The following is a 23,051-nucleotide window of genomic DNA, read 5'->3' on the forward strand; positions in this document are numbered from 1 at the left end:
GGTAACACAGGAAAGACGGCTCGAGGAGGGATGGTACGAGGGGCGTGGGGGAAGCGAGGAAAGCTTGAAAGAAGGAGGAAGAGAGAGAGAAAGAGAAAGAGAAATTGAACAACCAGTAGATGGTATGAGGCTAAAGAAATGAGGGGACTATGAAGAGCTCTTAGTATGCAACTGAGAGGATTTCCATGAGCAGGGATTTCCGGTTAACCCAAAGAGGCGGGAAGGATCAGATACGATCATTACTACTTTTAACCTTTCCCATGCAAGTTGGTGTTGGTGGTCCAACACAAGGTAGCATTGGGCAGCCTGCTCTTTTCTTTCTTTGACTTGTCCGTCCATGCACCCTACACAGGTAAATTCTTGTACATCGTGCATTAGAGCCAACACTCTGGGCAAGGCTCCCTCTCAGTGGCTAAACCATTCAAGATGGTCAATCCACAATGAAGAGGACAGACACCGATTCCTTCACCAGACTTGAAGAGTGGGCCGTTGGCCAACCCACCTGCGACTTTTCGGTAGTACAAAGCAATATTGATTCTAGAAGGACCGAGGCAAGAAGTCTTGTCATACGGAGTAGTTCATCAAGACTTGGCGTTCGCAGCGCCACGAGACAGCAAGAGAGAAGGGCGGCCGATGCCAGGCTTGTCCCTTTCCTCCTGTTATTGTGAGGATCGGATGTGGGCTGCGGTAAGCTTAGTCGAACGACATCGTCCTGGTTTGTTCAGCTGTTCGGTTCCTCCATGTTAGTTTTGATATGAGGTGAGGAGGTTGATTTCGGAGTTGGGCGGGTGTGAGGCTCCTTTCTTCTCTTGGCCTGCAGGCTGCAGGATTCGCCCGAGAAGGAAAGGGAGGCAGTGGCGGAGGATACGTTTCTTTCTCGGCGCCGGTATTCAAGCCTTGCTGGACAACCGAGCTGAGATTTTGGTACTTCTCAGAGGACGGTGATTTTTAGACAAGGTAAGGTGGTCGCTGTCTTGGTGCCAGACTGGGCCGGATGGCGATTGTACACATGGAAGTGGCCAGCGATCGAACCAAGATTTAGCTTAACGACAAGAACAAGGGGGGTTCAGGTTCAGGAAGACCCATCATACGTGAATAAAATTCGAAAAGTAGAGAGATCGGAAGAGCCAAACAACATGTCGCGTATGTACTTCGTATATCGACATACCTGGGTAGAGAGTCAATCTCTATTCTTAGCACCATTATCAATTGGTGTTTCCCTCTGAATGGTCGATCCTCGCTCGGCTCTGACCCGTATAACTTTATTAGGGGCCGGGGCTGTCATCCCAAATGGTGCAGCAATGCTTCGTAGTTTACCACGAGGATGCACCTTCACACAGCCCCCAACACAAGTACGAGTTTTCTTCTTGGCACAGCATCAGGCTCGGGGATTCTGGAAACAAGCATAAATGTCCCCTCCCTAAATTGGCCCACTGCGATGTCTCGACAAAGTCTTCCAATCGCGATGGACCATGTCGTTACGACTCAAGCAAGCCAACTCTATGACAAAAGAAAGGGGAATGTAATAATACATCGATTAATAAATTAGACGGAATGAAATGTTTCGATTAAAAAAAAAAAAGAAATGTTCAATACCCTTAACCAAGTTCTGGTTTAATTGGCCAAAAAAAGGGAGCCTTTCTGCACTAGCCCGGAATCGAACCGGGGGCTAGTCGAAACTGTGAAATGGCAACGACCAATTTTACCACTAAACCACTAGTGCGTTTGTTGATGGAAAATTGTTGCCCTGAGCCAGATGAAAAAGAAACATGCATTTGCCACTCAGTTTTTGCAACGGCCTTGATCACTCTCTTTGACGAGCTCGACTCTAGTAGGACAGGCAGTTTAATCGAAGGCTGAGTTATCGAGAATGGCATATCTTTACTCGAGTCTACATTTCACCAACTCCTGTAGAATGACTGATAAGTGCATTCATTGATTGCTCCAGAGGATGGTTCTCACTCCTGCCCAAGTCTGCATGCAATATGGACACGGTCGTGGTTCACTACTATGTATAAATCAACTTGATCTCAAATGCCCGTCTATTCTCTGGCCTCCCCCGAAAGGCAACTAATAATGCTATCGAATGAAATGCATTTACGTATAGTCAACAAGTAACTCCTCCAAAATAATAGATTCCCAGAAATTATTTTCCCTTTTTTCCCCTTCCTCTTCTCTACCGCAACTTTTCGAGAAGCAGCTTGCTACCCTGGTTTCCACCCGACTTCGGTGGCGCCGCCGGCCCCTTCTTCTTGTTCCCAGCGCCCTTGTCCTTCTTATCCGCCTTCTTCTTCTTGGGCTCCTCGCTTCCAGCCGCCGCCTTCTCGAGGGCGGAAGTATTCTTCTTCAACGTAGATTTGAGCTCCTTCTTCTCCTCAAAGTCCTCCGCCTCCAACATGTTGACGACGACAAAGGAGCTGGGACCCGTCGCCCAGCTCACGATGTGATCCTTGATGAGCGGATACAAGACGTTGGCGAAGTTCAGCGGAGGATCCACCTTCTTGACCGTACCCGACGCCTTGTCGTACTTGCCGCCCGCAATCAGCGACTTCAGTAACCGGCCGCCATGAGGTGTCCGGGAAATGTGCGGCTGCAGCTCGCTAGCGGTATCGTCGATACTGGCGTTGGCTTCACCAGGGTTGCCAGCGGCATTCGCGGCAATAGCCTCCAACGCTGCCGTCTTGTCTCCGACGGCGGAGAACATGATCTCCGCCATGAGCTGGCACCCGAAAGAGTCATGCACCAACGTCGGAGCCGCCAGAGCGACTCCCTTCAAAAGCTGTGGCGACATGGCAACGACCAGTTCCTTTGTTCGCATATCGCCGTCCTTCTTACTCGTAGTCTTGCGAATCTCGTGAACTTCATTGAGAATCTCGAGATCATCTTGGAGAGTACCGGGAAAGACGGATTTTGAAGCTCCTTCGAGTAGATAGAGAGTTGTAGCCCTCGCGTTGGGGTTGCTTGACGCGGCCATCAGACTCTCGGCAGCCTGTTCGTCAGATTCGCCAAAGAGCTCGGGGAAGATAGCCTTGGCAGTCATCTTTGTATCGTCGATGACGTCGTACGCGGTGAGGATGACAATGTGGGCGTACGGGTCGCCCGACATCATCGAAATGGTGTCCTTGTACGTCTTGAGAAGCTGCTTCCTGTCCTTGGCCGTGCCGTTGGCAAGCATGAGGCTCACGAGATGCGCGCCGCATCGGGTGAAGGCCATGTTCTTCAGAAGATCTCCTTCTTCGTCTCCCTTGACCATCTCGAAGAACTCGTTGTACTCTTCGGAACCGACGGTGACGTTTCGGAAATATTGATACATGGCATCGTGGAGCATCGTGAATCCAGTCATCTTCTTTTGCACCAACGAGTTGATCATATCCCAGAGATACTTCATAATTGGTCCGCGTTTCGCGGGCTGTTCCTCGAGAATCTTGGCGAGGTCGCCGGTGGGAGAGGTGCTGGAGGTTTGCAGAAGAGCAAATTCGGGGCCGTACCACTCCCTGAGAAGCATTGCCTTCTGGTCTTTCGTAGCCGCGACGCGGTAGATGTCGTCGAGAATCCACGATGCCTCGGGGTGGTTGATGAGCCTGCGAACCCTGCCATAAAACTCCGAGATGATCATGTCCTTGACCTCGGCATCGCTCTGGACCATCAGCTTTCCAATCAAAAACTTGGCATACCTGCTCTCGGCGAGCTGAGAATAGGCGCCCCGGAGTTCCTTGGCAATCATCTTCTTCTGCTCCACGGTAGCGTACTTGACGGCAGTCTGTACAGCTCTCACGGCGTCGTGCTTCAGGACGAAATCCTTCATACGACCGGTGATGATGGTATATAGCTCCTCAATCAACTTCTTGCGCTCCTCGGCGGGCACGTGTGACTTTCGTCGTAGGCGCTCCCAAATTTTCTTGGTTCGTTGGAGCTCGTCGGCGAGGGGCTTCGCGGCCTTGCGCTCTTTCATGAGCTGCCTCTGCTCGGCGTGGATCTCTCGGGAGGTTTTGGCATCTTCTTCTCAGGTTGTCAGACCAAGGTTCTTTAGCACAAAAAAAAAAAAATGGAAAGGAAACAAAAAGAGATTACATACTCTTCTTCTCCGCGTTCTTTAACATAGTAGGGGTTTTGTACGCAGGTTTTCCATTCGCTTTCTGGCCCCCAAACTTTGGCCCTGTGCTGTTCAACTTGACGCCGCCATCTTCGGAATCGGAAGAAGACTCCATGTCGCTATCGCTGTCGCTCACGGAATCGGAATCGGAGTTGGAGTCGAGGTCCATACGATCCTCTTGGATCCGAGCCTTCTTGGGCGAAGCCGCAGGACCAGCACGGCCCCCAGAAGCCTTCCTCTTGGCGCCAGCAGCTGTGCTTTTGACACCCATTGAATGAATGAACAAATATTTATGGATTGGGGAGAGGGGGAAAGGGGTGATGTAGAGAATTAAAGAGGGAGGAGAGAGAAGTTGTGGCAGCAAAAGCTGTATTGGTAGCGTACCAGGTTGGCCCAGTAAATTTTTTGGGAAATTTTTTTTTCTGCAGGTTGAATTCTGGGCGGTGACGGTACCACTTCCCCGCCATTGATCAATTGGTCCACACCCACAAACCACTCGGATCCACCCCTCATCATCTCACCGATATTTATCCAAGTCTCACCGAGAGCTTCTCATCGCTGCCTCTATAGGACCGCACGTCAGGAGCTGAAGGTGACCGTACAAATGAACAAGAAAAAAATGCAAGTGATAGTTGGTCATTTCAATCTTCTGCGAGATCACTCCCAAGTCGTGGCCGTTGCAACCACGTTTGAGTTTATCAACAGCAACTTCTTGATCTTGAACTTCGCCAACTTTTCCCGAGCTCAGCCTCGTTATCAGAAATATGTACATGGAATAGAATGAGCATCCAATACGCAGGCATGTTCCCAGCCCAAAGCTCAATGACAACATCACATCTTTAGTAGTCGTCACCGTATTCATAACCAGGATCAACACCTGTCGGAGTCGCCGTCTCGAAGGTCGTCACAGTCATAGTGCTCGGGCATGGAGGCTTTGCGTACGACGGCGTGCTGCAAATATCATGACAGCTATTCACCATATCAGCAAAACTCATGCGCATCCAGCAGACCATAGGCGAGGGGATTGTTAGGACTTACCCGCCATACCACATTCCGCACTCATTGACATAATCGATGCAGAGAGTGATGTCAGAGCAGCTCTCAGAAATCGGTTCGGGAGACGCGACAGTGGGCTCAGGGGTGATGGAGCATGGTGTGGTAGGCCTAGATAGCGTCGGAGTAGCACAAACGTCGAAGCAGCTATCCGACAAGTGTTGTTAGTTCCGACTCGTTCATCCAGCTTTTCTCTCATCGCCAATGAGCGGCACACAAGTCATTGCTTACGTTCCCCAGCCATTGCCACACTCATCGATGCCATCGGCACAAAGAATCAAGGACCCATTCCTCTCACACTGCTCTTCCATGCCGGGAGGGTAAGATTGAGACGAGGTGGGCGTTGGCTTGGTTTTTGTCCTCCTCGTCCGTGTCGGCTTCACAATGGTGGTCTTCTTAGTGCTAGTCGGGCAGACGGGCGTGATGAAGGAAGGTGTGGGGGTAGCGCAGTAGTCGTAACATCTTATGGGCGTTCAGATTAGATCTTGATACATCTTCCTTGATATGGAAGAATTTGTTCTGAGAAGGGTATATACCTACCCGCCATATTTCATCATGCACTCGTTGACTTTGTCAACACAGATTATGTGCTCCCCGCCATCAGAGCACTCAGGGCGCTTGGTAGGCTTAACTGCGTGAGTTTTCAAGGTAGAAGTGGTGGTAGGACAAGGCGGCGGTGTGAACGTAGGCCAAGGGGTACAGTCAGGAAAGCAGCTGAGTTCCATGTCAGTGATGGCCGTCACTATTCCCAGAGCCCAAGATATTCATTCTACTGCAGACTCACCCTCCATACATCAAACCGCATTCATTGATATAGTCGGCACACACGGTAACGGAGCTGCAATCACTCGAAGGCTCCTCTGTAGGTTCTGGAGGATACTCAGGGCTCTTTGTTGGATCGGGAGGCCTGATGACAGCATATGTGGGCAGAGGAGTATCGACATCACAAGGAGGCGGAGTTGGACTCTTCTCCGGCTCACAAGTGTTGTAGCACCTACGAAGCATGTCCTATTAGCATCCATCATCCAGGAGATTGATTGCTCACCACGAATGGGGATTTATACCCTCCCCATCCGACCCCGCACGCGTTGATCCCGTCGATGCATAGTGTAACGGGCTCACAATGAGTTTTCGGCGGCTTCGCGATAACGATGCTCACGAAGGAAAGCAGCAAGACAATGGCAGCCTTACGCAACATCATGACGACAATAGAGGTATGTGTAATCCAGGAATTGCTGCCGGCAACAATTGAAGAAGTCGGAATGTGTTCCTGATCTGATATCCCCCAAAATTGATTAGAAAACAAGTGGCCCTGACAGCTTATATTAATATACACAATGTTTCAATCTCAAATCAACTCGATCGGAATTTTCCCGAAGTGGGATGCTCCTTCCTGGCGCCAGACGTCATCTCTGTCTTGGACTTTCGCCTCCTCGCAAATAAATCTCCATATAAGCACGATTCATTCCTATTCAGGTCAGTCTCCGAATAGAAAGCGGACCATCACTTTCTGCATACTCGGCACCGTTCGTATCTCGGCAAGTCTTACTTTCAGCCGAGAGAATCATAAGAGAAAGAAAGAAGAAACGAAGGAAAATGAAACGAAACCCGGCAGTAGGTTAAATTCCCTCGCATTTTTGTCTCCGATTCTCAGAATAACCCCACGTCCCGGGGTAAAGATAAACCACAAGTGACCATCGCTTCGGTGCAAGAACACGGTCGTATATATTCAGCCGTCGCCCTAAAGGCAAGCGAGGTAGAGAAGAGAAAGCGATCGACGACGGTAGCCATTCCGAGCGATTCTCTCCCGCGGGACGGAAATAGCAAGCGGTAAATTATCGTAGGCGACGTGAATGCCCGGAATCAGATGGAGATTCCAAAATACAGGGTCCAACCAATATAGAGATTGATGTCAACGGACGAGTAGTCTATCCAAGACTGGGCTTACCGGGCTTGCAAGTCAGAAAAAGCACCATGATGCGCTCTCCCGCTGCGCATTCCATCAAACCCGACCGGAAACCAGGGCGTGGGCCGTTGAAAGCTGATGCCAGTCCGGTTCGGTAGCATCATGCACCTACCCGGTGGCGTCGCCCGGGGAAACTGATAATGGACTTGGCAACTATTTACCTTCGTTGAACTGAAGAAGTCCTGGAATCAAGTTGCCATCAAGTCCCAGGGGTAGCAACGGCCGTAGTTGGCCCTCGTTGGAATACCACGTAGACAAGAGTTAATGGTCCGAAATCTACCAGCAGGCTGGGGTTAACTTTCGCCATTTCCCCCGCTGGGTGGCCATTTTGTCTCACTCTCCATATCCAAGCCCTCCATATGCGGCGTTAGTCGTGATCAACAAGAACATGACATCAGTGACGCGCTTCCTGCATTTTCCCAGCCCGACGCCGAAGAACCTACGAAGTAGACTCGAGGTGCGAGTGGAGGGCGACCCCGAAAAACAAGAATGCAGGACAGCGAGGTCTGATTCGGAGGTGCAGTTAGTTTCGAACCAGACGAATGTGGAGAGAGAACTGGAGAGTTAAGTGGTGATGAGTGGTGATGCCGTCTCGCGAGGACAGACAAGAAAGCAAACAAAACCTTGGCGATATGGTATGACTTTTGCCTTTCTTTCGATCCAACGAGCAAGGAGAAAGACAATGCCTCATCACCTGAGCTCAAATCTACTCCACATCACAAGAAAAGTTCTTCGGAAAAAAGTATCATCCCCCGGATTGCCGCTTATCCACGGAACTGCTTTGCTCGGGCGAGCATACGAAGTATCTTGTCCCTGGCCACGGGCAGAAAGTTGTCAAAAGGAAGGCGGAAGCCAAGCTAGGACGACAGACGGTATAGCACACCCAAGCCTCCAAGCGGTAGCAGAAAATGAGGGCACAAACATGAGGCCCACTTGAAAGGTCCATTGGGGGCTTCCCGAGAGAATCGTTCTATGCCCAGGCCACCTTCCGTTGCCGCCCCTCAGCTCACCCGGTTGTTCCAAAAGATGCCGAGGCGGTCACGCCAGGACGGCGGAGCCGGGCAGGCTTGACTGGACCGCGTCGAAAGGGGTGGGTTCAATATTGATGCGAGGGTGTCGGGGAGAGTCCAGAAATTTCTTTTTTATATTAATTAATATCGGTAGGCGGGTGGTTGGAAGTATTTATAGGCTGGCTGTGCATGTACATGGCAGTAGCGCGAAACGAGAAAAAAAAAAAAAAAAAGTGAGATGGGAGCTAATAATAGCAACACTTATGTAGATTGATCTTGCCCACTGGTTCGAATGTGGTGGGCGGGATCTTCCCTCGAAAAGGTAGGGTCCGGATAGATCCTGACCACTGTTTCCCAAATCACGACCACTGAACCTCAAAGAGCAACAATACAGCACCCCCCAATGCAACCGCATAAACAAATGTTTGTACCTCTACTGTGTCGGGTATGCTCCATCTCAGGGCAAAAGTTACCGCCATCACCATAGGCACATTTTAGCCTGGGCTAGAGCAGGTCTTGTATTGAGCCTATGATAGAATTTTAGTTTAAGTATGATAGTTCAAGTAGCTGTTATAGCATGGAACAATTGAAAGAGGAATGTTTAGAGATAAATTCATTCTGACTGAAGTTGGGTACAAAAATAAATTTGGTAGAGTGGGATGTATTGGGGGTGTTCTACCGTTGCTCATGGTCATATGTGATTTGGGAAAAAGTGATCGGGATCTATTCGTATCTGGACCCAAATGGAACCGGACTCTGGTGATGATGTCCCGGTATCTTGCGTTGTCATCAGTCTTGACTCAATTCTTTGTGGGGAACGTTTAAAAATTTTATTGGACAAGGACCAGGACTCGAAGAGATCCGATCATTCGTCTCATTGAGTGCTGGAACGTTGCTTGTGCTCGGCTTCGTTCCCACTGGTTTCCCCGGCTGTGGAGTATCATCGGACCAGATCTTGATCTTGATCAAAACTGATTCGATTTCGTGCATCTATTACGTCTGAAGCTGCATCTTCAGACCTGCTCCAGCGACCATTTCCACCACGTGGGGGGTTTGAGACCCAGCAAGACTCCTCAGCTCGGCATCGATTGTCCGTTGCAAGCCGCGATGCTCATAGTGAAAACTCACAATGTCGCTCCTCGCTCCATCCCCGTCACCCTCGCCGTCACCGAGTCACCAGCTCAAGGCCGTAAACCGAAAACCCCGAACCGGTCGCCGCCCCAGCCTCCGCCCCACCACCCGGTGTTTCCCCGATTTGGCAGGTCAAAACTGGGTTAAAATCTCCGGCTTTTCAGTTCCGTCAGCCCCATCAATCCCATCAATGGACATTTTGCCCTGCAATTCATCCGGGATATGCATTTATTAGGGAGGGCGACGAGGGAGCCGCCAAATCCGATTTCACGAGTGAGTCGACGGAAGGCGTGATCACTGCGTGATTGGGATTCATATCGAGGATGAGGTGAATTGTCTTCTGGTATCTTTCTCGTAGCACATACCTGCAGAGCTGAAGGCTGCATAGAAGAGCATGGGATCGGATGGAACATTCAGGATGAACAGTGTTGCCATGAAAGAGAAGAGTAATCCACTAGCAGAACATTTTGATAGCTCCAAGGGTTTCCTTTTCTTCCTACGAAGCAGGCAACCCTTTCGAGGTCGCATGTTCCTGCCTCGTCCCAGAAAAAGGATGCATCTCGAATTAACCCCTGTTCCTGAATCCAACAGAACAGAAACAGGAACAGCCACACATTGCAACCTCACCGTCCAAGACAGCACATCACTACTTGTAAAATCGACGATTACTCAAAACCGTCTCTTCCATAGTCACGCCCATGTCGACATCGACGTTCAAGTCGCTTGATTCCGTCTGATCAAGCATGTTGATATCCATCTATAGCCGTCTACCTTACCCTGCCATGTACGCAGGCATCAATTCTATCAATGTACCTCTACTGGGCTTTCTCAGTAGGGATTGATCCCAATCAAGGATGGAGGGTTCACTCCATCTAAGCCATATAAACTTAAATATGTCAGATGCATCCGTTGATTCCCTTGATATACACCAGATGCCTGCTACCTTGCATTTAAACGAGAAAGCAAGCACAGGGCAACGGTAATAAGAAAAAGGCCAGAAAAAAGCAGGTCGATGCCAACCCTGGTATCTATGGATGATTCTTCTCCTCGATAGAATAACCTCTGATATATTGAACAAATGGCCCTGGATTTTTGATTGATTCGAAAGTGTTACTACTATTTTGGGCACCAAAACACTTCGTCTTCTTAACCAGCTTCTTGTCTAGGAAACTTTAGCTACAAGGCACGCAGGGAGGCGAAATCTCGATTCAAGCTCCTGCATCTCGTTTCTGTCTGGAACTTTGGCCGGACGGTACGATTTTTTTTTTTTTTTTTTTCATCCTCACCTCATCCCTTGCTTGAAGAGAAGGGGCGCCGTCTCCCTTTGGCCCTCGCTTGGTGTCGGCAAAACCACCTCATGATGAAAGCAAGCATTGGTGATCCACTGATCATTTTCGTCTCGGCAATATTGGCGTTGGAGGCAATGCCATCGCGGGCCGCAGGATCGATCATCTCGCGAGGCACACACTCACGCGCTCGACGGTAGCAAAGCTGCTATCAACTTAGTATGCAGCAATCTATGTTCATGTTTCTTTTCACACACACACAAAGATATATAAAGATGGCATCATCCATCCTATTCGAATCGTTTTTCTGTGCATCGTTCTCTCCTTCCAAGCAACAAGACACCTAGCTCCTTCCGAGTTCCCCTTACCTACAAGTCTATCACGATCAAGACATTTCGCGATTCGAAATACTCTGACTTCCCCCAACATTCCCCCGTCTTTTCTTGGCCTACGAGTAAAAAAACACATTCCCACCATGAAGCTTCTCTTGGCACTCTCCGTCCTCGCCGCCTCGGCTCTAGCCACCCCCGTCGAGCTTAACACCCGCCAACGCGGTGAATTTAGCCGCTACGAACTTCGGATCGCAAGGTAAGCGCAGCCCCCCAAATCCACGGCTCGCTTTCAGAAAAGGAAAAAAACAAAAGAAAAAAGCGATGTATGGCCTAGAAAAGCTAAACATGAGGCTAACTCCTTTCTACCAATTTACAGTGGGGCCGCCGATACTCCCTTCGCCGGGGGTGCTGTGAGCATCAAGGACGGCAAGCTCGGTTTCTTCGGCGACGACGGAGCAGGCGTCTTCGTCGACGTCGATGAGGGCTCCCAAGCTTCCAACAGCGTCCGCATTACCATCGACGGCGAGGAAGATTCGGAGTCCTACGTCAGTCTCGCCGGCGATGACAAAGACGGCCTCCGCGGCGTCGTGGTTTCCGACAGCCCGAGCGAAGGCGCTCTCTTCAGGTTCGGTGAGATAGATGATGCTGGATATGCCAAGATCACACGGGAGGGTGGCGGCAGGTGGGTTGTTGAGAGCGTTAGAGATGACGACTACGAGCTCTTGTGGTGGGATGGTAAGTGATTTTTGACCCTAGAAATCCTGTCTCGTTTCCTTGTTCATGAATCCGTCAAGGCTTTGAGATTCATGAATGGCAAGGAGTCCTGGGGCTAACAGGTTCGTTCCTTTCTAGGCGAGGGCTACACCTTGGCCATTACTTTCCCCGTAGAGTTGGTGGGCCGCCTCGCGGCTCAAAGCCGGAAGCCTAGGGACTAATTACCGCTAAACTTCTTGTTCTCATTGTCCATCATCCAATCCCTTTAGACTGGCTACTACGGAAGATGGACTCATGGCTATAACTGAGTCGAGGGCTGGATCAGGCACGAATCTGGGTCCCGCGGCGCCTCTTTCCAGGCCTTCTCTTTATCGTTTTTATAATTTTTTTTTTCTGGTTTTGGCTCGTATTTTTATAGGTAAAATTGCAGAGGGAAAAAATTGTCCTAGTTTTGAAAATGTTCTGAAGTTGCATCGTGAGCTGTTGCTTGTAAGTTGTTTGCCTCCTTCGCATGTACGTTGTACTTTAGGAGGAGCTCGAAACTCAACGCCCAGGACCTGAGGTGGAAGGAAGCAGGCGCAAGAAACATTGGACGATGTGCCCATGTCTTCAAATCTAGTGTACGAAGTACATAGCTACGACTCTCCTCTGGACGCAGTGTCGTCATCAGCCTACCTGGTCCTGGTCTGCCAAGCCTCCAGATCTCATGTACCCCTGGAGGAATTGTTCTAGATGACTTCGCTTGGGGTTACCCTTGTCCGAACGAAGAAGGCGAGGACGAAGTCGAGACGAAAACAAAGAAATCCTCGGGGTTCGCCTCGGAAGCGGCAACGGGAAAAAGATAAAGGAGGGCTCGGACAAGGAAGGAGAGAGCTCAAGGCGAAAGGGGGGAAATATGCGGAGAGGTGTGGGATGATAAGATGCTAATGAGTAGGAAATAAATGAATTGGCGCACATGATTCTGTTTATAGATCGAGGAAGCCCTGTCGAATGCAACTTTTCGTATTGGTGCAAAATGCTGGAGATAGCAATTGATCCGATGACTTTGAACCGTGGGTCCGTTGGAGGCGTCATCCGCATCCTCTTACGAAGTGTCATCAATATATATCATCAATATATTGAGGGTTGTTCTGTAGTAGATGGTCGCTTTATATCAAGTAGCAGGGGCGTTTTCCCATCCTACAGGCCTACCCAAGATTCCTTTCACTTCGGGGTTCTGACCTACCATTTACCTCTCTGGCTATTACTTGTATATTACAGAACAGCGCATCGATCGCTAATGCGTGGGAATAGGCACGCGAGATGAATGTGCGGGCGGCATGCGAACGCTCAAGATTGCAGGATTGCGCGAACTTGCGGCTTGACCGACAGGGAAGCGCTCTATGTACTCCCCTGAAGAGCGTCTGAGATGGAGGGAGGGTGTGCCAACGGACTGTCCTTACAACTCTTTCCCATTCCTTCCATGGAGATGCTGAAATGGAAGGAGGCGAACAGACTACTCGATGGTGCTAGACGTCATGTGGTAAATATATATAAACGCGTGAGCTGAGATGACTGAAATTGTTAGGTCTCCATGTTAATCTTCATCCTTGATGGCGGAGGGAAAGCCTTGTCAATTGTTCCATCTCAGCCTCCATTCGCCCCACCAAGGGCACTTTATCTGGAGTCGATGGCGTTCATGCTGATGAGGGCCCTGCCCGTGCTACTTGACGCGAGCGGACCAGTCATTCAAAGGACTGGGCCAGGACTTGGAGAGGAATAAGATCATTCACTGGCCTTTCCTGAACAGGGATGCCGTAACCGAGGATAGGGCGTCTATCAGGTTCAATCTAAGTGTTGGCGCAAAGCCTCAGTAATTTCGGGAGACAGAGGCAGCAATATAAGTGTGCATCGAGGTTCACCTGGTTGATGGAATCTCGCGTAATATTGAACACGGGCGTGGAACGAAAAAATCCCGGGGATTGATTGCACTTGATGAAATGCGCATCTCGTGTTGGAGATGAGAGGCTGATGAACGATTTACATACCTCAACGACAATATTAATTGACCGTCGTACTGGCCGTCGTACTGACCGGGCAGGGCATGGCCAGCTGACCAGCGAGAGAGATCAATCAAAGTTCATTTTGTTCAAATATTGATCCAGGTACTCTCGTCAATGACATAATCTCTTGATGCGTGTACGAGTGATTGCAGTAAATGAGTATTAAATGCAGTCAAGGTGGTCTGGCGTTTCCAGGAGGATCAATTCCTTTACCAGAGCTCAGAAAGGCTGAGGCGGCAGTACAAAACTTTGGGGGTTTTGGAGAGAGGGGGGTTAAGTGGGTATTATTGGTGATATCGACGGAAAGAGCATTCCTCTTCAGTGACGGTTGTGAGTCTTGGCTGGTCAATCTCAACGTCGACATTGATAGGCGTGTGGGTATGGAATCAAACCCTCGGGCGGCCGCCATGCCAGAACAGCCAGTTCACCGTAACCAAAACCTAGAGGCTCAGCGACGAATTTTCATAGAATACGATGTATTCAATGCTCACCATCACCGCCAACGTCGTGTTTCCCAAAACACTTTTAAATATGAATGGAGTTACCTGCCTGAGCAGGGGGTTGCTTGCTTGGAGCCATCACACACTGCGCCATCTTAATCTCGACAAGTAACGGATAAATGCAAAGTAGCGTCATGAAGCCTGTTCCGGCCTGCCCCCAGAGGGTCATAAGAGCCCACGACCAGGGACTGACGTGCTCGAATCCAACCTCGCGGACCACAGAATTGCCCTCGTACGCATACGCATAATATCTTCCCAGTACCCTTGAGGAATCGGGAATTAATAACGAAACGATGGGCAAGGATGATTACCCCGTTAACCAGGATAAAAGACGATACTACTGAACACTGAACTACGGAGTAGACGATAGTAGCTAAGGGTGTGTTTAGAAAGTGGATTTCTACACGTATGTCCTCGTGCGAAGTACAGAGAGATCAATACATGGATCCGATCCGGCGATGAACGTGAATCCACAAACATAGACCCCATTTGAAAGTTTTCCAGGCAAAAATGGATGAGGATCTGACAAACTATGTTGCGCATCAGAAACTCTAAACTGCTCGGCGAGCTCATCAAGGGAAGAATCACCTCGAAGTGGTGAATCGCATCACCGCCAAACGGAAGATCATCGACGACAATCCCCCTCAAAACTCACCGCATGAACTCGGTTTTTTATTCTCTGTCCCACGTAACTGGTTCTACTGAACCCCTATTTCCTTTTTTCCCACTCTCTTTTGCCTTTTGATCCGGTCCAGCCTTCTTGATGCTCTGGCTCCCATTGGATTTGGAGCGTGTATGATCCTCCTACTCTCGATTCACCCGGATCGTCAGCCACGACCTTTTCTCCTCACCTCACGGCTACTTACCAGTCTTTCACAATTTCCGGATCCCGCAGCTTCTTCCTAAAATCCGGGCACGTAGCCATTTTCATCACCAGAAAATCCTCGCGAGTCCTTCGAAACCTTATTTCCCCGTTATCTGTTGAGCGGAAGCCAATCGGCCAGCTCCCACTATCCTCGGCCGCACACTACACACCCCTCCCACCTTCATCTTTTTGTCCAGCCGCCTTCCACAGCCGCCAACCTCACATCACACACATCGTTACAGTGCGTTGGAAAGCCAAAACAATATGAGAGCGATCGACCGTTTAAACCCGGAATGAGCACCCAAAGTGTAAAGGAAAATCGCCAATGCTCTATTGCTTTGTACATGTATTTGTAGTCGTACTTTGTGGAACATAATCCTGCACGGTATCGACAGTTCGATGGCCACGCTCTATAACTGGCAGAGCTCAAAGTACTGCTTGGTTGTAACACTCTCAGGACCCTACCGTAATTCAAGATTCTTGGTAAAATAAGCCATTGATGACATTGATGTATCTTTAACTGATTAACGAGTGTACTATACTCTTTTCTCTAGAAGGCTTTCTTGTACAACATGAATTGGGTATTCCGGGCCCGTCATGCACCCTCCACATGAAATGTCCGTATCCCCACGTTTGGACTCCAACCCCCGGAAACGCCAGTGCCATTTACTCTTTAAAAAGAATGAGCTGTTTAATAAATCATCGTAGCGAGAAAGCGCCGCCACCCAGGGCAGGCGCGGGGAAGTAGGAAAAAAAAAGACGAGGCTGTAAATGCGTAAAATGTCAGAAAACACTGATGGATGGACTGATCCCACCATTTACTTCGTATACCGCCACAGTAGCGAAGCTCCTTCCAACACAGGCAGGTTCGCCGGTTTTGTAACCCCAATCGCGCCCTTATCGGCCTGGTAAGTCGTGTACAGCGCCTTCATAAACCTCCTCTTGAACCGTCTCCAGTCATCGTTGGTCGGCCACGGATCGCACCACATGCCTTCCTCCTCGAAGTTCTCCTTTAGGCTATCGAGGTAGTCCTCACGGTCCTCGTCTATGGCGAGCGGATAGTATAGGAATTCGTTGTGATGCGGACGGCGCGGATAGTGGTAGTTGATGTTGCTCTCAATGTCGAATTTGAAGCGGTAAGCTTGGTGCACGAGCTGCGGTCTGTACTGCATCGCCTGGTTGAGCTGTGCATGTTGTTGTTGAGTTGATGGAGGAGGCGGAGTGGGGGAGAGCGACGGGAGAGGTTGAGGAGACACGGGCTCGCTTGGTGGCGGGGTCCAGGGTGATATTGAGTCGAACTTGTTACTGCTAGGAGGTATGTTGCTGTAGTTGTTGGGAGAATGAAGCATCACGTTGCTGGAGTTGTGAGAGTAAGAATACCGGAAATCAAACTCGAACTGGAACTGGAATTCCTGGTGAACGACGAATAGGAGCTTTTTTAACTTAGGAAGCTTGGCCAGTCTCGCTAGCAGCTTCGACATGTTGCTCTTGGACACTCTCCAGCTGAGTACGGGGTGACAGATTCCGGTGTGCATCCCGTACGAGGTTCCCAACGCAAGGTGCACCACGTTGTCTCTGACAAGCGGTATTTGGCTGAGGAAGTGAAGTGTCCGAAGGAGCCTCTTGACGAGGAGGTACGGTTCGAGAAGAAGGATGTCTCGCGAGAGATCCACGTATTTTGTCGTCGAGGATAGTGTTAATGGCTTATAATGCCTCAACACGAAGGCTCGGGACTCCTGGCAGACTGCTGCGAGGGCTGGAGGGGGCTCATGGTGGATGTTGGCGAACATGAGCCCTGTTTGAGGCGGCGTTTTTTGTTTTGCGTTGGGCGCATCGAGGACCTCGAACACGCGGGGTTCTGGGAGAGCATAGTCCCAAATCATAGAGCGTATCTCCGGTGGAAGTTTAAGAAAAGGAAAGGAAGACATTGTGTTTGTGTGGTGTGTTTGTGTGAGAAGTAGATGTGTGCCGTGGTGATCGTTTGATAGGGAGACTATAGATGTTGTCGCGAATGTGTGTAAGTGGCTGTGTCAACTGCCTTATGACTGAAGCATCGCAGGGGACGGCGCCCTTCGGTATATGTGATGATGCCGGGAAATATATATGGATGCTTCCTTCCGTTGGATCCAAGGTCGCACCGTTAATCGGAGTTCCTACGAAGGACTCCAAGAGCAATAAAAGGTCAAGAGCTGTTAGTTGATGCGGCTCGAAAATGGTGGTGGCGGTGAGAAAGAGTTGGTCGGGCTCTCAAGTGATGATGTTGTCAATGCCCCAACCACTCAGACAAAAAAATGATAACCGGAAGGTGATGGCCCAAATTCGATAAATAGCCGGACGGTGCGCTTTCCCCCACTGCGATCACGAGCAGACCAATCGAGACGACCAACTAAAACGACCGAGGTCAAATAGTGGAATGGAAGGTTGGGTTGGTCGTTGTTGGTGAGATAAAAGCGGATGGGGATGCTGCACTAATTTACGGGGGAGCGTGTTGGGTTGGGGAAGGGATTTCGCGCCAATGGAAACCGTGGGCGGTAAGAGTTGCGCGGGCACACAAGCTTGGGGTGTCCGTTCTGGCGGGCTATTATGAGTAGGGGAGGTGGAGATGAGATAAAAATAAGACCAGAGCAAATATGAGGCTGGTCGGGATGTTCTCTTTGGTTCAAAAGGGTCTGGTCCCGGCTGGATCGGGGTCGGATGAGGACAAGGAGACAAGAGTGGGCAGAAGATGTTTGATTACAAGTGTTATTTCTGAGGAATATTCTTTCAGGGTCTTTCGGGAGACACGAGGACAACAGAAGAATAGCGCAGTTTATGTATGATTATGAAAGGGCAACTCTTTACTCAAACAAGAAGCAACAAGAAAGTTGGAGTTAGGAAGGGATGGGCAGGTGAGCAGGTGCGCAGGGTTGGGCTATGATGAGAATATGTATCAACGGGAACCGATGAACGTGGACAGCCCCAGCTGGGTTTCGTTTCCCCAGCTTTCTTCCCTTTTGGGGGGCGTGTATCGATCTTGGGCTTTTTTCGCCTTCTTCATTCTTCTCTCCTTCGAGGTAGCATGTAATAATACTTCGTCCGTCGTAATAATAGCCAGCGTGCTCCTACGTACTTCCTATGGTACATACTTGGAGAGAATAAGAGGCTTGGGCATTTTTGGGGGCGCTCCAATGAGTGGTGACACTTGGACCAACCAGGACATTGAAGGCGCGCATCAACCATCAAATCACCAAATGAAACCAAACCAAACTACGGACCTACCATGAGGAATGTATGATCCCTATGATCCATGCCGCTGGCATGATAGGGGAAGACTGGCAAGGGGTACGGGTTTAAGACGAACGACGGGAGGAGAGAGGACACCTACTACTTGCATCAGATAGGCGAGGCGAGCAAGGGGGCAATGACCAGTCAAGCCAGTGATGGGTTGCCCACGTAGTAATCGCACGAACACCAGCTCTCATAAGGGATGGAATCTCAATACTGGCCTGGTCTCGATCTAAGGGCTTGGTCCAGCAGGCCTGGCAGTACTGACAGCTCGGCGGGAGGACATCCTCGGCCTTGTTCCCCCTATACAAGTAAGGGAGTTGAGGGATTGAAAGTCGGCGATAGGGAGCGTTGATGATCAAGGACAGGGAGCAGGGTGGGGGTAAACTTAGCAAGTGCTGAAGATTCCTTTATTGTTGCGTTTCCTGTGTCATCAGCAGGCGGATGGACCAGGCATACAGAGGACTTCGTTAATCGAAACTCCTGATGAGCACGAGCCCTAGTCAGAGATGACGAGGTGACATGTGGGCGGATCTTTAAACAAGTGTGTCTTCAAGCTGCCTGGTTCGGATTTACCTCACCCCGGCGCTCGGCATGGGATGGGCGTGGCATAGTGCGCATGGGATACTGGGATGCTAGGCTTCTAGAGACAGGGGGGGTCAAGGGTGAAGAGCGAGATACATGGAGGGGGGAAGGAAAAGGAAGAAAGAGGCCGCTATGTGACATCGGGTTAGATCGCAGGAGTGCGCACTGCTATAATAATCAGGGCTGTATTTGGCACATGTACCGCTCACGAGAGAGGGAAAAGAGACTATTGAGTGTCAAACCTGCCCATTTGGGGTTCCGTCTGGTCCTTCGTACTCTTCGTTCGTCGAGCAGTGCCAGCGCTTGCGGAAGGAGGGAGCTGCCGAAGTCTGGTACTGCGCACTTTTCCGAGCAGTAGAATTGTGACATTGGCGGGTCATATTGCCAGTGGGCTAGTTATAATACGACCAAGCCAAGCGGACAGGATCAATGAAGGAGAAAGAGGAAGAGGGAAGAGGGTGGGGAGGGGGTGCATACAGACTCTTTGCGCAATATCTTCCATTGCTTGTCTCGAATTGTAGTGCACTAGCGATCTTTGGGTGGGTACGGGTTGGGAACAGGGAGGGGGTGAACGATGGGAACCGAAGGGGGGGTGGGAGCAGAGAGAAGTGAACCCGAACCCTGGTCACTCCTGTCAATTCAGACCTCGCCTCGAGCTGGAACCCAGTATTTCAGGAATAATATCTGCAAACTCCGACAACAAGGCAGTCGATCTCCGGGGATGGGGAGGGGGCAGACCCGGTGCGCTAGCATACCAGTACGAGTAACCGATGTGAGGGAGGAAAGGGAAAGAGAAAAGAAAGAGTAAATATTCAGGTATCTCTCCGCAATAATCCAAGGATGTCTCCGAGCGAAGAGAAGAAAAGAGGGAGAAAGCAACGACGGCACAAGTCGTGGTTTGCTAATGCAGCCCCAAAACGGGACATTTGAGAGATTTGGGTAGGATATCTAAATTTGGCATATAGGGCCAAACATAATGATGTCGCTTGGAATTGAATTGGGAGGCATATTTGTCCAGATGGAGGGAGGGGGAGGGGCATGCCAGACGGCTGGGGACATCGAACCAAGGATCAACGGAAATGTTCAAAGTACGAAAGTACTTGTCCAGAGAGGCATCATCGAGGCGCACACCCGTACCAGGAAAAGAAAGGTTCTGCGCTGTCAAGGGTGCCCAGTGAAGGCATTGCGAAGATTTGGGAGCATGGGGGAAATTCTTCTGAACATTGATCAATATAGACCTCTTATCTTCCGTCGCATTTAGATTGCAGCATTGATACTTGATATTGGCCAACAACGTCTAGGGTTTCCAGAACATTGTCCACAATTCTGTTTCCGGGTTTATCTGAATTTCTTCGGAAGTGCCCTATTAGAACGTAAACTACTTGTTGAAGCCCCCAGAAAATACCCCAGAGACCACGTGATTTGGGGAATTGGTTGGACAAGATTGGCGAACTGACCTCGACCTCAATCAAATGTATCATCTTCATTCTGGTCCTGCAGGTGAAGTCCGTGGGTGCGGCCCAGGTCATTGCTTGAACGCTGGCTGCGATGAACGAATCCACGATGCCTCTTAGCCGGAAAAGGGGGAAACTGGATGCGCCAATCGTTCGTGTATCCTCACGACAGATCTAACGTCGATGGAGATCTCGACCCCGAAACAAGTGGGAAGGTGAAATCAATCACTTGGATCCTCGATTATCTTCTGCAGGTTGGAATTGGCATCGTTTCGAAGCGTTCCCTTTTATTCACTAGGCGAAACAAAGAAAAACCCAGGACGTTTTGCGTCATGTCCGTGTTGACGTCCGTGTTGGAGTTCGTGATGCTGCGAAAGCAAGATATCCGAGTTCGCTTCAGCAGCACCCCTTCGAATCAAGCCCAACGCCCTCTACATCTAGACCAATGTATCATCTCTCACTGCTCCATATTGTGGTCTCCATTCACGCCAAGCTTCTCTCGGACGCCGGCCCGCTCAAAGATTTGGCCGACCTCTACTTGTTCCTCCCCCCCCCTTCCTTTGCGCGAACTACTTAGTGGAATCTGCATGAAAACTTCAATCAAACTAGGAAACAGGATTGGAGATACTCCCTGCGAACTGTCGAGTTGGACAGCCAGATGATCTCTATGATCCTGCGGAGCTGATCGCACAAGATGACCTCCCCCTTCCTTCCTCCCCCCCACCAAACCAACTTTCACGCTTCCAAATGCAACGGCGGTAGGCTTCACCGTCGGGGAAGACAAGAATGGAGGCTCCTCCGGATTTTGGGACCGCCTGGACATTATCTGGTCTCTTCGCCCAGTCGTGACTGACTGAAAAGGGAAGTATTGCCTCTGATCGCTTCCGTTTTTCCCTTTTCCAAAACCCTGCATCCCTGCGGGACTGCGAGACTAACCGCTCGCATGCGGCCAACTTCCATGACGGCTGCAGCTGTTTGCTCATCGTCTTGCATCCGTCTCTCCCTCCCTCTCCTGCCATTACCAGGCTGTTCGCCTGTGTGAAAAGGGCGTGGCCAGGCTATTTCGTTCCTAAAATCCATTGGCCGTTCCGCATCGAATGGTAAGGTGATCTCGGATCCGCGCATTATGACATTTGCTCGAATTTGGGGAGAAGAAAGAACCAATGCAGAATATCTGCAGACCAGCATCAAGGTAATTTCCCAGTCCGCTCGTACAGGTCGGTCGACCCTCACCGTCAAATGCCGTGGCGAGAAATAGAACTCATTCCCGTTGCAGCCCACCCATCCTTGAGCCGTTTCTACTAGCAGGTGCAGGTCGAATCCAACAAAATCCGATGATACCAAAGAAATCCAACGGGCGGGATCCGCATATTTTTATTTGCCAGTGCCGCTGCTGATATTAATATATTACCTCCACATTCTTCTCACACCCCTCCATCAACACTGTTCATCCAGCAAACCAACCTCGGCACGTAGCTTCACCGCATCGCTCAGCCAGATATCCCATTATATGCTACGCTACGGGTGATATTTATTGCCACCGGCACAGTACCGGGAAAGGCTAAGCAATATGGTGGGTGTCTGGGTTCATCTGTGGAGTGCCTACTGCGTTTAAAGTAACAGCCATTCCGTCTGAGCCACATGAAGGCAATAAGTCAAGAAAACAGGGCAGCAGTCGTTGTATTGCACGGGGCTGAATAATCAATCAAGATTACAATCTCTGATACAGCCACACGCCTTGACTACTTCTTTCTGGGTCACGCTCTATTATGTCTGAGAGTACTGCCTAGGGAATAAGGAGTAGGAAACTGGTCTACATCAATTGACCATAATACTGGCAACTTGAACTCGAAGGAAATTTGTTACCCCCCGTTGAGGGACCCCCAAATTACGACTTGGGACTCGAACTCGAAGGGTGTGCCCCCAACGTCAGCCGACCCGGCACCAGAAAGCCAGAAGACGAAGCGGAGGGTGAGTGACAATGCGCGCGAGACTGCTAGTACCTCATCCAAGCCCCAAATATCAGGAGGTAGAAGCGAAGGCGGCTTAGAGTTGGTGGAAAAGCGCATAGGTAGCTATATAGAACGAGGTATTATGAAGCCTTACGGTATACTATAGGTCGGCTGTTATAAGACATCCCGCCCTCTCTCTGCCCACCCACCGAGATGGTTTTCCTCATGGCCAATTGATGTTCCGAGTGGCCTGGACGCTGGCCCCCCTATTTCAAAAGGCTTGTCCTTGCCTTTTGCAGGCGGTTAATACCAGACCCATGGACCGCAGTATCTGGCCCCCCTATTCCAGGAATCGTTCGGATTTCCGATCACCAGCCGATCTGTCCTCGCCCATTTCTAGCCCCTGAACATCACGTCTCAGTGCCAGAGAAAGGCATCGAAGAAATTCTCCTGGTCCTCGTTGCTTCGCCGTTTGGGCTCCTGCGCAAACTCGCAACATTCGCTAAGCCCCCTTTCGCAGCCGGAACAGGCCCTATGGCAGTAGTTCGTCACAGGCTCAATGCCAAGCCAGGGTCACTGGTTCCGTAATTACAGAGAAATTCTAAGACGGAGCTTGCATTTCAAGCACTGTTGGTAGATGAGGTTAAGACCTCGTGAGTGTGCCGGTTGATGGTGGGGGTTCAGTCCTTCCGGCGAGCACGGCACGTCGAGAACAAGGTCAAGAGACAATAGCGCTGTGGTTAGCCAGTACCCTTGTTCTGGCTGCCCTCATGGATGATAATTAATCCGAACAGACAAATCGGG

At 50.2% G+C, this 23,051-nt stretch overlaps 3 protein-coding genes and 1 pseudogene across 3 annotated transcripts; 1 reads left to right on the forward strand and 3 right to left on the reverse strand.

The window, feature by feature from the left end:
- Positions 1 to 2,176: 2,176 nt before the first annotated feature.
- Positions 2,177 to 4,364, reverse strand: SAPIO_CDS3530 (CPL domain-containing protein; the record flags this gene model as incomplete). The annotated part of the gene is made up of 2 exons (XM_016786305.1): positions 2,177 to 4,002; positions 4,076 to 4,364. 2 exons carry the CDS (start codon positions 4,362 to 4,364, stop codon positions 2,177 to 2,179), a joined length of 2,115 nt encoding a protein of 704 aa, XP_016644311.1.
- A 568-nt stretch (positions 4,365 to 4,932) lies between these two features.
- SAPIO_CDS3531 (uncharacterized protein) lies at positions 4,933 to 6,151 on the reverse strand (the record flags this gene model as incomplete). Its single annotated transcript, XM_016786306.1, has 5 exons — positions 4,933 to 5,062; positions 5,132 to 5,293; positions 5,378 to 5,608; positions 5,687 to 5,860; positions 5,931 to 6,151. 5 exons carry the CDS (start codon positions 6,149 to 6,151, stop codon positions 4,933 to 4,935), a joined length of 918 nt encoding a protein of 305 aa, XP_016644312.1.
- Positions 6,152 to 11,014: 4,863 nt separating this feature from the next.
- On the forward strand, positions 11,015 to 11,806 carry SAPIO_CDS3532 (uncharacterized protein; the record flags this gene model as incomplete). Its single annotated transcript, XM_016786307.1, has 3 exons — positions 11,015 to 11,127; positions 11,248 to 11,606; positions 11,724 to 11,806. The coding sequence occupies 3 exons, from the start codon at positions 11,015 to 11,017 to the stop codon at positions 11,804 to 11,806; spliced, it is 555 nt and encodes a 184-aa protein (XP_016644313.1).
- A 4,004-nt stretch (positions 11,807 to 15,810) lies between these two features.
- SAPIO_CDS3533 lies at positions 15,811 to 16,920 on the reverse strand (annotated as a pseudogene; the record flags this gene model as incomplete).
- Between the last annotated feature and the right edge of the window lie 6,131 nt (positions 16,921 to 23,051).

Source organism: Scedosporium apiospermum (assembly GCF_000732125.1).
Source record: "Scedosporium apiospermum strain IHEM 14462 chromosome Unknown SEQ_SAPIO_0088, whole genome shotgun sequence".
In the NCBI taxonomy this organism is placed as follows: Eukaryota; Fungi; Ascomycota; class Sordariomycetes; order Microascales; family Microascaceae; genus Scedosporium; species Scedosporium apiospermum.